Source organism: Arachis ipaensis, chromosome B04, assembly GCF_000816755.2.
Source record: "Arachis ipaensis cultivar K30076 chromosome B04, Araip1.1, whole genome shotgun sequence".
Taxonomy (NCBI): Eukaryota; Viridiplantae; Streptophyta; class Magnoliopsida; order Fabales; family Fabaceae; genus Arachis; species Arachis ipaensis.
The window spans coordinates 130,929,853-130,942,223 of NC_029788.2; the positions used below are offsets into that span (position 1 = coordinate 130,929,853).

General features: G+C 31.2%; 3 protein-coding genes across 4 annotated transcripts in view; 1 reads left to right on the forward strand and 2 right to left on the reverse strand.

The window, feature by feature from the left end:
* The window catches only part of LOC107637406 (F-box protein CPR30-like), a 77,048-nt gene that overhangs the window by 53,958 nt on the left and 10,719 nt on the right, over positions 1-12,371 (reverse strand). The window lies entirely within an intron of this gene.
* LOC107638179 (F-box protein CPR30-like) lies at positions 2,805-4,847 on the forward strand. Its single transcript, XM_016341347.2, has 2 exons — positions 2,805-4,119; positions 4,517-4,847. Coding segments are annotated over exons 1-2 (1,194 nt in total). The 5' UTR covers positions 2,805-2,926; the 3' UTR covers positions 4,518-4,847.
* On the reverse strand, positions 8,765-11,876 carry LOC107635556 (F-box protein CPR30-like). 2 transcript variants are annotated; one of them, XM_021122167.1, is made up of 2 exons: positions 11,262-11,869; positions 8,765-9,338 (listed from the first exon to the last, which is right to left on the reverse strand). In XM_021122167.1, exons 1-2 carry the CDS (start codon positions 11,702-11,704, stop codon positions 9,335-9,337), a joined length of 447 nt encoding a protein of 148 aa, XP_020977826.1. In that variant the 5' UTR covers positions 11,705-11,869; the 3' UTR covers positions 8,765-9,334. The 2 variants fall into 2 exon arrangements, with proteins under 2 accessions (XP_020977826.1, XP_016194538.1); XM_016339052.2 differs by having other exon boundaries at positions 8,770-9,338; positions 10,906-11,876.

The window sequence follows — 12,371 nt, forward strand, 5'->3', positions numbered from 1 at the left end:
CTTTCAAAAAAAAATTTAAAAATAATAATTAATTAGATGATTTTTATGTCATAGATAATTTTATCTATTACTCTCTCTGTAATATATCCTAGTAATATTTTAGAAGAGGAAATGTAATTAATACCAGTCAAAAAGTCAAATTGGATTAATTATGATGTTTGTAAAAAATGATAGAAGCTAGTTAGTGAATTTTTATAATTCTCTTTCTTCTTTTCCAAGAAAGAATTTAAGCCTCATGTTTATACACTATTTTCTAAGATAATTCTCTACCACTCATACTTTTACCATGTGGTAAACATGCTCCTAATCCTAGTAAAAAAACACCTAAACTTGTCAATCCTTATCCTTTTTCTCTCTTTCAACCGAGTTCTCTCTCTACGCTTATTCATTAATTAATTTTCACCTTAGATAATTATATATAACAATTAGGATAAGATCGATTACTAATCATGACTAGGACAATTTATTACTATCTTGTCTATTTTACTTCAAAAAATTATTCATAGCCATTAGGATAAGATCTACAACAAAAAAATATTCCATACAAAAAGAAATAACAATAACAGTAAAGAACTCATATAAAAAAACAGAAATTTTATAAAAAAATAATAATATACATAAGAGAGTATTAGAAAAAAGTATTATAAAAAAAATAAACATATGAATAATGAAGGACATAATTGGTACATAGAACCTAAAGTTCAATCCAACGTGAAAAGGTGAACGGAAAAGCTAGAATTTTTAGCTTTTGGTAAACTTGGGTTGAAGGCAGAAATCACTTCTGCGTTTACAGCATAAAAATATTGCCAAACATAAAAATGAAGCTTTCAAGAAACTCAAAGGAGCTTCTCTTTTTTCCAACGCAAATCCAAACACACCCTAAGTCATGACAAGATGTGATAAGGATCATTAATTATCTTTTTATCCATATTTACCTTAGGTGATTATTTCTAGACTTTAGGATAAGATCAACTAATAGGATATGATTGGATAGTGACTAAGCACAATTAATACCATTTTATCCACTCTTATTTTCTTTAATGAAGTACTTCTTTGTTCTTTCGCACTAAATTATTATTGACTATGTAGAGTGTTTTTTTAATGTCCTAAGTCATTAGGATATTACAAATATTTATAGTACTCTTAAATTATAAGGTGATTCAAATTATACTCTACATAAAATTTGTTAGTGATCATTAATTAACTTTTTGTTATTTTTAACTTAAAAATAATATTTAGTGATCATTAATTAACTTTTTGTTATTTTTTTTAAACTCAATACCTTTTAAAGTAAATGAAGTTGTAGCTACAATGAACAAAATGTCTAATTATATCTAGATGGAAGATTAATCTATAATTTATTATTTTATTTTTTATGAGAAAATGAAAAAAGACAGAAAAGAATTAAGAAAACATATAGTATTTGATTTTGAAATGAAATACTTTGTTGTATAAAAATTCATAGCTTGCAAATGGAAATTTAATCACAATGTTGGTAGACAAGTTCAATGCCTTTTGTTATGAAAAATAACACTTGCTCATAAATACGCATCAAACACTTATCATATAATTTGCTAAAGTATAAAAGTTGAATGAGTATGAATGGGGCCAACTTTTGTCTGCATAGCCATCATATTGTCAACAAGCATCAATTTCATGATAGACTCTCAATTTTAAATCTTTGCTTTCTATATCTAAAACACAATCAAATAAGATGACTTACATATTTTTATCAGAATATATATAGACTTCTTCTAAGTATTACTTATATCAGAAAATAGAATCTTCACAAATACCTCTATTTGAATAGTAAGATCTGTTCAATTTATTATTGGATGGCAAATTATTATGATTTATTTTTTGTGTTTTCTTTATTTAAATTGAACTTTGCAGAGTTTTGTAAGAAATACATGGAATAATAAAATAGATTAGGACTATCAAAGTTGAATGCATTTTTAAAATTGTATTAATTAAAACACTTTTTTTCTTTTTAAATCTTTAAGCGATTAATAATTGACACCTTTACATAATAGTTTATTAATATATAATAGAAACAATTTCAATAGTCAACTTCACTTCTACATAATAGCAAATTTATCTTTTTTTTATAAAAAAATTTTGTTAAGCTGTGTTCTGAAAATTATCGATTGAAAAAAAATGTATATATCCTTAATTCTAATTTTTCATCTAAAGATTTAATTATTCCTCTAAATTTTCATTTACTTCCAAATTTTAATTTCTCTCCACATTTATATTTTCACAATTTCTCAAAGTTTTTTAGTCTCATCATTATTTAAATTTAGAAAAAAAAAACACTTTCCAATACTAAATTCCACTAATATATAACACATTTTTTACATATATATTTTTATTTTTTTCAAATTTAATTTTGAAACTTTATTTTCTTATTATTTGTGATCAATGATGAGTTTTATTTTTATTCTAATTCTAAAACTTCTCTTTCTTTGTTTCGTTCACATTGACAATTGTAATAAGATTTTTTTTAGCCATGTATAATTGCAACAAAAATATCATATCCCGGTAAAATTATGAATATAAGTTAAAAGCTTTAAAAGAATTGAAATGATGCAAGTTTTCTTTTTACACATGTCGTTTTATATAATTTAATTTAAAAGGTTCTTTTTTCTCAATCTAAATAAAACTAAATATTTTTAATATTTAAAAAGGTTTCTTAAAAAGTTCATCGCTGAACTAACTTTTTCTATTTAATTTGCTGAAATAATTTTTTCTATTTAATTAAAAAAAAGATAAAATAAATAAGATCATTTTTTGGAATAGTCAATCCAAAAACCCTTCCCTTCCCTTCCCTTACCTTCCATTAGCTAGTTTTATGTTTTCAAAGCAATTTGAAGTCCAGGGTTGAGTGAATTGGTATATGAATTGCGAATAGCTCAGCAATCCAAACATGGACAAAAAGAGGCTGAAGCACACAGTGAACAAAGCAAAAGAGGAATCCACCATGGAGAAGAAGAAAAATGACAAGAGTAAGAGCATTCACGACATCCTCCCTCTTGACCTAATTCACAGAATCCTACTGCGGGTGCCGATTAGGCATCTCGCTCGCCTCAGGTGCGTTTCTAAACTCTGGTGCTCTCTAATTTCCGATCCAGACTTTGCGGAATCGCATCTTCACCTCTCTCTCGCACCCACCCACCCATGCCTCCTTATTCACCTAAGAGACTCCACGGAAGCTTTCCTTGTTCACCTAGAAGAAGTATTTAATGGCGATAATTACCAAGTGAAAGAGGTATCTTTCCCTTTCAAGAAGAAGCCACCTTCTAAGTTTTGTGTCATGGGATCTTGCAGAGGGTTTGTTCTCTTAAACCGACAGCCATATTTTTTTGTAGTATGGAATCCACTCACCGGATTCAGAAAAAGAATATCTTACTCTTGTCTGGTTCATCGTAGTAAGCTCAGGCGCTTAAATTTTTCCCGTGATGCGCGTCTGTATGGATTTGGTTATGATGCGTCACGGGATGACTACTTAGTTGTTGTAGCTTCGCAGGATGGTGACTGCCAACACTTAGATTGCTTGTCCTTGAGAACCAATTCATGGATTAATCTTGATGCTGCACTCCCCGAATCATTGGGTTATATGAAGCGGCAATCTCCTGGGTTGTTCTTGAATGGCTCTATTCATTGGTTATCTTACTCTCTTCAAGAACATTACAATGAAAGTCTTCTTATATTTGATTTGAAGGAAAGAAGTTTCTCAGAGATATCTTTGCCCGAGCAACTCATAATGCATGGTCCTGCCACAATTGTCATACTAGGAGGGTGCCTAGCCTTGTATTATCAGGACTATGCTGTTGAATTTAAAACACGCATATGGGTGATGAAAGAATACAAAGTGAACTCATCTTGGACTTTGTATGAGATTCCTTGTTTAAAGTTTCATCCTCTATACTTATCCAATGGTAGTGATATTATGGCACTAGATCCTACTCCGATATCTGGACCATTAAAGTTTGCCAAATATAATATCAGAGAAGAGCTGCTCCAACATTTTACATGTCCTCATCTTCAACAAGATGCATACTTCTTTGCAAGTTGCACTGTTTATACAGAGAGTCTCTTGCTACTCCCTAGTGATATATAGTAAGCATAAGGATAAGAAGAACAATAATGTTATTTAGCTCTTCTGCTATGCTTCACACCACATTATTCCGAATTTGAATTTTTTAAATTTTAGTTTTTTATTTTAGAAAATAGAATGAAATCTCTTACTATTAAATATTTTTTCTGTTATGTTTTTTTTTGTATTTACCTATAAAATAAATGGTAATGAACTAATTTCACAAGTTCAATTTGGAGAGGAGTGGTACCTCTGCAAATTAAGTTTTTTGGATGGTTTGTGCTAGTTGGTAGAGTTAATACAAAAAAAAAAGTTTAGTAGATTAGATGTTATTATTCAGGTGATAATATATGTGTATTTTGCAAGAAGGAAATAGAATCTATTCATCATTTATTTCTTTTATGTGAACTAATATGGCAGATGTGGTGCACTTGGTTGAGGTCTTTTGGTAGAGTTTGGTCTATTCTTGGAATTATGAGAGAATTGAGAGTTGGACGGACATGCACATTCGAAAACAAGAATAGAAGATGTAGTTGACTGAATTCTTTGCAATGATTTGAAACATCTGATTGGAACGTAATGACAGGATTTTCAATAATAAGAAAGTAGGTGTTGAGATCATGTTTCTCAGCTACAAAAAATAGATTGGCAGTGATCCTTTTGGTTATTGATGATAATGCTAGAAATGACAGGAGATTTATGAATTTTGTATGCAGTACTGGATGTTGTCTAGTTTATTCTTTAAAATAAAATTCAAAATTTAAAAAATCTAAATTTCATTATTTCTGCTAGTTTTTATTACTATTTTGTAATTGATGTAACCGAGCAAGATACATTATACATCTTGTTGCATTCAGATGTGACTTCTGACTATCCATGTTCAAACTTGATTTATCAAATACTTTGGGGATTATTAATCGCTATCTTACTTTCTAAAGATATTTTTTATGAAATAAAAAAGGTTAAAAATTTTTTTAAGCTTGGAATTTCAAATTACTTTGAAAACAAAAGACTAAAAGAAGGAAGGGTCAGATTTGGATTAGCAATTCCAAAATAACAGCAGAAGTTTTTTTTTTGAATTATCAAAAGTTACAGAATGTGTGTTTGGTATTATTTGAAAAAAGCTTTTAATTTTTTGAAAAGTTAATTCACAGCTTTTAAAAAAAGTAGAAATATATTATTTCTCCTTTTCGATAAGTCATTCTATTTTCTTAAAAAAATTGACTTTAAAATGAAAAAATATACTTTTATTTTTCACTCTGTGAAAATGTTTTCTGTTTCTGCTGGAAATCGTGACCCTCTATCACCATTTGTATGCAAGATTTCATCTGTTAGAAACACTGACATTCCACCATCATTTTCACGCAATGTTCTATCTGTTGGAAGTATTGGCTCTCCACCACTATTTTCACGTAATGATTTATCTGCTAAAAATATTGACCTTCCAACACCATTTTAAAATAATGTTCCATCTGAATCACTTACTTCATATATTTCTTTCAGTTATTTTTTTATCATTTTATCACTCTATTTTTATTATTAAATTTGTATTTAACATTATTGTGTGTGATATGAAATCGTAGTTTTAATTTTATTTTTTTCACTTATAATTTTATTTTTATATAGCTTGCTATTATTTTTATAGTTAGTTATAACAAGTTATTGAATTATTTATCAAAATGTTACAACTTTAAAATAAGTAATTGTATAACTAAAAATCCAAACACAAAATAACTTATTTATAAGATGCGATTAATAAAAATCCTTATACGTTAAGCTCTTCTTTCAAAAGAATTTATTCAAGTTGTTTTCCTGCTAAGATTTTATTCTATATATTTAGATTTTTTTTAAAAAAAATTCAGAAAAATCTTTTATTGATAACTTTTCTATTCATAGCTTCATAACAAGATTTAAACATTTGCAACAATTTTCTTCCATTTATTATTATTGCATTTAAAATAGAATGGTCATTGCAATGGAGTGGTGTGTTCTTGCAGCTATGAAAGTGAGATTATCAAGAATATTATTCAAGAGGTCTCGCAAAAGCTTCCTCCTGAACCACTATATATTAAGCATCCAATTGGTTTTGATTCTCACCTTGAAGCGGTGGAATCACTTTGGAATATGGAATTTGACAATACCATTTGCATGCTGGTCATTTATGGAGATGGTAACAAGACCACATTTGTTTGGGAGTTGTTTAACAAGTTTCAGCATCAATTTGAAGCTGCGAGTTTTCTTGATAAAGTCTCTGAAAAATCAAGAAGTGCTGATGGCCTAGAAAATCTACAAAACATACTTTTGTATGAGATGGGTGTGCACAAAAAATATAAGTTGCGAAGCACCTTAAAAGGATCTTCTTAATTATAAAAAACAAAGTCTCCACAATAAAAGAATCCTTCTAGTTCTTGACGATGTTGATAGTACAGAACAATTGGATTCATTGGCAGGAGGAGGTGATTGGTTTTGTCCTGGTAGTAGAATTCTTATAACAACAAGAGATGACAATTTCCTAAAGAAGAATGCTAGGGGCTAGCAACTTTGTGATTTATAGCCATCAAGTAACCATCAATGATGGTTTTAATGGTGTGAGATGGATGTGAAATTTCATCCAATGACTCACTTTTCTTTGTTGGTTACATGCTGGCCGGAATTTAACAAAGTTGTTGTCCCCCTAGACTTTTCCTTTCCTAAATAATCAAGTGTTACGTGGATTTAAGATTAAGAAATATTGCATTAATGAAGGTGAATTTGAAGGAATGGAAGGTGCTAGATCCAATCAGAAGCAAGATAAAGTCGTTGAGGAAGATATGGTGGGCTTTGAGAATATCTTCAACGATGTAAGTAATGACAAGTAAGTCGGTTCCACCAGACACGTCAGGAGAAGACTGTTTGCCGAATCTTCAAACTCTCCAACTTGTCACTCTTGAAGAAGGATTGACGATGTCCTGCGTTGTTAATGGAAGATTCCCCATGCTAAGAAAATTGGGTTTGATATAAAAGTAAGTAGACAGAGCATGAACTATACAAGGCTTGCATCACCTAAAAAATCTAGAAAAAACTCGAATTAGTGGAGTTTAAGGAATTGCCATTAAAAGCACGCGAATTTCCTTCCAATATTACCAAGATACAGGAATATCAAATCCGGTGTTGGAGTTAATGGGTTACTTTGCTATTGATTTTCGCTGAACAAAGGCAAGAAAAGCATCCCTATATTGCTGGTTCTAAAATAAGTAAATTCATACAAGTTATGATTATTGTCGTGTCCTATATCCTCTTTTCTTTTTTAATCTACTATTGAATTTGACCATTCTTTTTTATGTAGTAAACATAATTTGCTTTTTAATATGGTAAAACGTGTCGCATTTTACTACAATCACCATTAAAGTGACTGTTAGATTCAATTTGCTTTTATAGCAGTTTAATGTTAATCTACTTTATTCACTTCTATTTTGAGTTTGCATTAAATAGATGAAATATTTATTGTTGCTCTAGTTTGATCTATTTGTTTTTGATTGAACGTTTCTTTTACTTATTAGTTTAAGTAATAGGTTGATGTAAGAATATAAGATAAAATTCTAGTAACTGTTAAATAGCAATCTGATCAAGAACAATTTTTTGGTTTCAAAGGAAGAATGAGAATAAGAACAACAAAAAACTAGACAGCAAGCTTGTCAAGAACAAATCTGTGGTTTCAAAGAAGCACATAGGCCAAGAAGTGTACATTAAGTACTTAATAGTGGATTGACCACCAAACTAGTGTTGTCACAAGTCACAACTCACAAGCCCAGGATGTTACAGGTTTGAAGGATTGAAGGGTGATATTTTTAGGTGGGACATGCGAGAGAGTTAACTGGAGAGCTGTTCTATTTTGGTTATTGTGAGGTTTGGACTTGGATATAATGGTAGTGTTTGGTTTTAGGCTTTTAGCCTTTTAGTTTTAGGTATGATGCACTTTTATATCTCTGGAATACTCTTGTTTCTATTTTTTTTCTATAAGAATTTTTTTAATGAGATTTCTCTTACATACATGCCTTGGCGAGTGCCCTGCATGATGGTGTTGTGAGGTTCCTTTATGTTTTAGGAAACGCTAGGGAGACAAAAAAAAACCAGCTAGAACTTGTCTTATTTAGCATTTATTAATTGTCGTAACTCGTAACAATTAATGAATGCTAAATAAGGCAATTTGTGGTTGTTTTTGACTGATTTTCTTTGGTTACCAAATATTTCCATTATGTTTTGAAGTGTCGCTATGTTTATGTATTTAAGCCTACGTATCTTTACAACTTCTCTGTTTGAGGAGAGTCGATTTACTAAATTAGGTTATATATTTGTCCTTTGGTAAACACCTAGTTCAGGTAAGCACCTCTTCCTCTACATCAATTCTTTGGTTAATTACCAAAACATTTTGACTAACGTTTTTATCAGTCACGTGTTGATTACTTGTATGACATTAGGATAAATCTTATGAGTTAAATTTCATTTTGATGTACCTAATATTACAAGGATATGCATAAGCTAAAAATTATTTATGGTGTTGCATGCCAAACCTGATGTCTATCTATAGCAATCAGACATTAACGAAGCATGCTGAAAGAGCTAAACACTAAAACCTCACCACAAGACTAGACTTTAGAAAGTAAGCCAGTGATTAATAATCCCCCAAGCATTTGATAAATCAAATTTCACCATGGATAGTCAAAACTCAGATCTGAATGCAACTTGATGCACAATGCATCTTGCTCAGTACTTTTACATTAATCATAAAGTAATAAAAACTAGTAGGAATAATGTTGTGCAAAGCATTGCAGAATAGTTACATAACATTATTGTTCTTCTTATCTTTATGCTTACTATCACTAGGGAGCATCAAGAGAGACTCTGTATATACACAACTTACATAGCTGTAAGCATAGTGTCGAAGATAAGGAGGACAACTAAAATATTGGAGCAGCTCTTCTCTGATACTATATTTGGCTAGCCTTAATGATGTAAATACCGAAGTAGAATCTAGTGCAATAACGTCACTCCCATTGGATAAGCATAGAGGCTGAGAGCGTAAACAAGGAAACGCATACAAAGTCCAAGAGGAGTGCACTTTGTACTCTTTCATCACCCATATGTTGGAGTTTAGGTTTGGTGAGAATAACTTCGTGTTCTAAAAGTAACTTCACCAGGGGTGGATAGCGCTGGCTCTCTTTGCCTTGCTGCTGGAAGCTTTCCAAATCTTGAAGTGCTTCATCTGACACAGACGAATTTCAAGGTTACTTTGCTATATTGATTTTCACTGAACAAAGGCAAGAAAAGCATCCCTATATTGCTGGTTCTAAAATAAGTAAATTCATACAAGTTATGATTATTGTCGTGTCCTATACCACCAAATTAAAAACTACCGATAACTTGTTCCCACTGGCATACAGCATAGTTATAGCTTCCTTATCCTTTTTTCTTTTTTAATCTACTATTGAATTTGACCATTCTTTTTTATGTAGTAAACATAATTTGCTTTTTAATATGGTAAAACGCGTCACATTTTACTACAATCACCATTAAAGTGACTGTTAGATTCAATTTGCTTTTGTAGCAGTTTAATGTTAATCTATTTTATTCAATTCTATATTGAGTTTGCATTAAACAGATTTTGAAATAATTTTTGTTGCTCTACTTTGATCTCTGTGTTTTCGATTGAACTTTTTCTTTTACATATTAGTTTAAGTACCAGGTTGATGTAAGAATATAAGATAAAATTCTAGTAACTGTTAGATAGCAGTCTGATCAAGAACAACTTTTTGGAAGAATGAGAATAAGAACAACAAAAAACTAGACAGCAAGCTCATCAAGAACAATTCTGTTGTTTCAAAGAAGCAGACAGGCCAAGAAGTGTACATTAAGAACTTAATAGTGGATTGACCACCAAAATAGTTTTTGCCACTTAATAAATACTCGTCCTTTCGGACCACCTACTTCAGGTAAGCACCACTGCCTCTACATCAATATCAATACTTTTTTGATTAACAGTTTTATCAGTCACATATTGATTACTTAAATGGCATTAAGATAAATCTTATGAGTTAATTTCATTCTAATGTGCCTAACATTATAAGGATACACATCAGCTAAAATTATTTATGGCGTTGCCAAAGCTAAGTAGAAAGTAAGGGTAAAGGTCACAGCCTTAGAAATAACGAAGCATGTATAAGATTTTCATGGTCCTTAGAAATGAAAAGGAGCTAAACCCTAAAACCTCACCACAAGACTAGACTTTAGAAAGTAAGGCAATGATTAATAATCCCCCAAGCATTTGATATGTCAAGTTTCACCATGGGTAGTCCAAACTCATATCTGAATGCAACTTGATGCACAATGCATCTTGCTCAGTACTTGTACATTAATCACAAAGTAATAAAAACTAGCAGGAATAATGTAGTGCAAAGCATAACAAAATAGTTAAATAACATGATTGTTCTTCTTATTCTTATGCTTACTATCACTAGGGAGCAGTAAGAGACTCTCTGTATATACAGTGTAACAATAGTTGTAAGAATAGTGCCGAATATGAGAGGGACATGTAAAATGTTGGAGCAGCTCTTCTCTGATATTATATTTGGCAAACTTTAATGATCTAGCCGGAATAGATAGAATAGGATATACTGCAATAATGTCACTACCATTGGATAAGCATAGAGGCTCAAACTCTAAACAAGGAATCACATACAAAGTCCAAGATGATTGCACTTTGTATTCTTTCATCACCCATATGTGTGTTTTACGTTCAACATAGTCATGAAAATACAAGGCTAGGCACCCACCGAGTATGACAAATGTGGTAGGACCACGCATTATGGGTTGTTCAGGCAAAGATATCTTTAAGAAACTTCTTTCCTTCAAATCAAATACAAGAAGAGCTTCATAGTAATGTTTCACATGAGAGGAAGCAAACCAATGAATAGAGCCATTCAAGAACAACCCACGAGATCGCCACTCCGTAAGACCCAATGGTTTGGGGAGTGCAGCATCGAGACTAATCCATGAATTGGCTCTCAAGGACAAGCAATCTAAGCGTTGGCAGCCACCATGCTGCCAAGCTACAACAACTAAGTAGTCATCCCGTGACGCATCGTAACCAAATCCATACAGAATCGCATGATCGAGAAAATGAAAGTACCTTCCCATATTACGAGGAACCATACAAGAGTAAGATATTCTTTTGCTGAATCCGGTGAGTGGGTTCCATACTACAAAAAAATGTGGCTCTCGGCTTAAGAGAACAAACCCTCTGCAGGACCCCCTGATACGAAACTCAGAAGGTGGCTGCTTCTTGAAAGGGAAAGATACCTCTTTTACTTCGTAATTGTCGCCATTAAATACTTCTTCTAGGTGAACAAGGAATGCTTCCGTGGAGTCTTTTTTGAAGAGGTACCCATGGGTGGGTGCGAGAGAGAGGTGAAGATGCGATTCCGCAAAGTCTGGATCGGAAATGAGAGAGTACCAAAGCTTCGAAACGCACTTGAGGCGGCCGAGATGTTTGACCGGAATCCTCAGTAAGATTCTCTGAATCAGCTCTACAGGGAGGATTTCGTTGATGCTCTTCTGCTTCTTCTCCTCCATGATCGATCTCTCTTCAGCTTTGTTCTTTTGTTTAGGGTTTCTGCGTTGGTACAACAGGGGATTTTTTTTGTGGTGACTGGTACAACAGGGGATTTGAATCTGCTTCTGAACACAAGGGATTATTTGATAAACTTAGAAAGTATTAAACCCCAAATTGTTATTTTGTAAACTTATGGTTATGGGTAATAATTAAAAAGATTTGTTTTTAAGAATATAAAAGGATAAATTATTTTCTAGTTATTTAAACTCTTATGTTAGATATATGAATAAAGTGATAATTAGGAAGATTTTGACTTTAAACTAATTAATCTTAAAAGATATATATTAATTTAATTTTTTGAATAATAAATAATAAATACATGATGTTCTTTTATCATTTTATTAATTAAAATTTAATATTGATATTTATATGTATTGTTAATTATTTAAATGTGTCTATCTATAAAAAATAATTATGTAGATTATAATTTTTGGAAAAACTTTACATAGGATTTATTATAAATATAGAATAGTTGATAAATGGTATATGAAAATTTAAGAGATAATAAATGTTTTACCGTTCAAAATTATATCGTTTTTCTACTTATGTAACAGTAACGAGACATGCACCACTATAAATAATAAAATATATTGACAATATTTTATATTATTCATTAACAGAAAAATA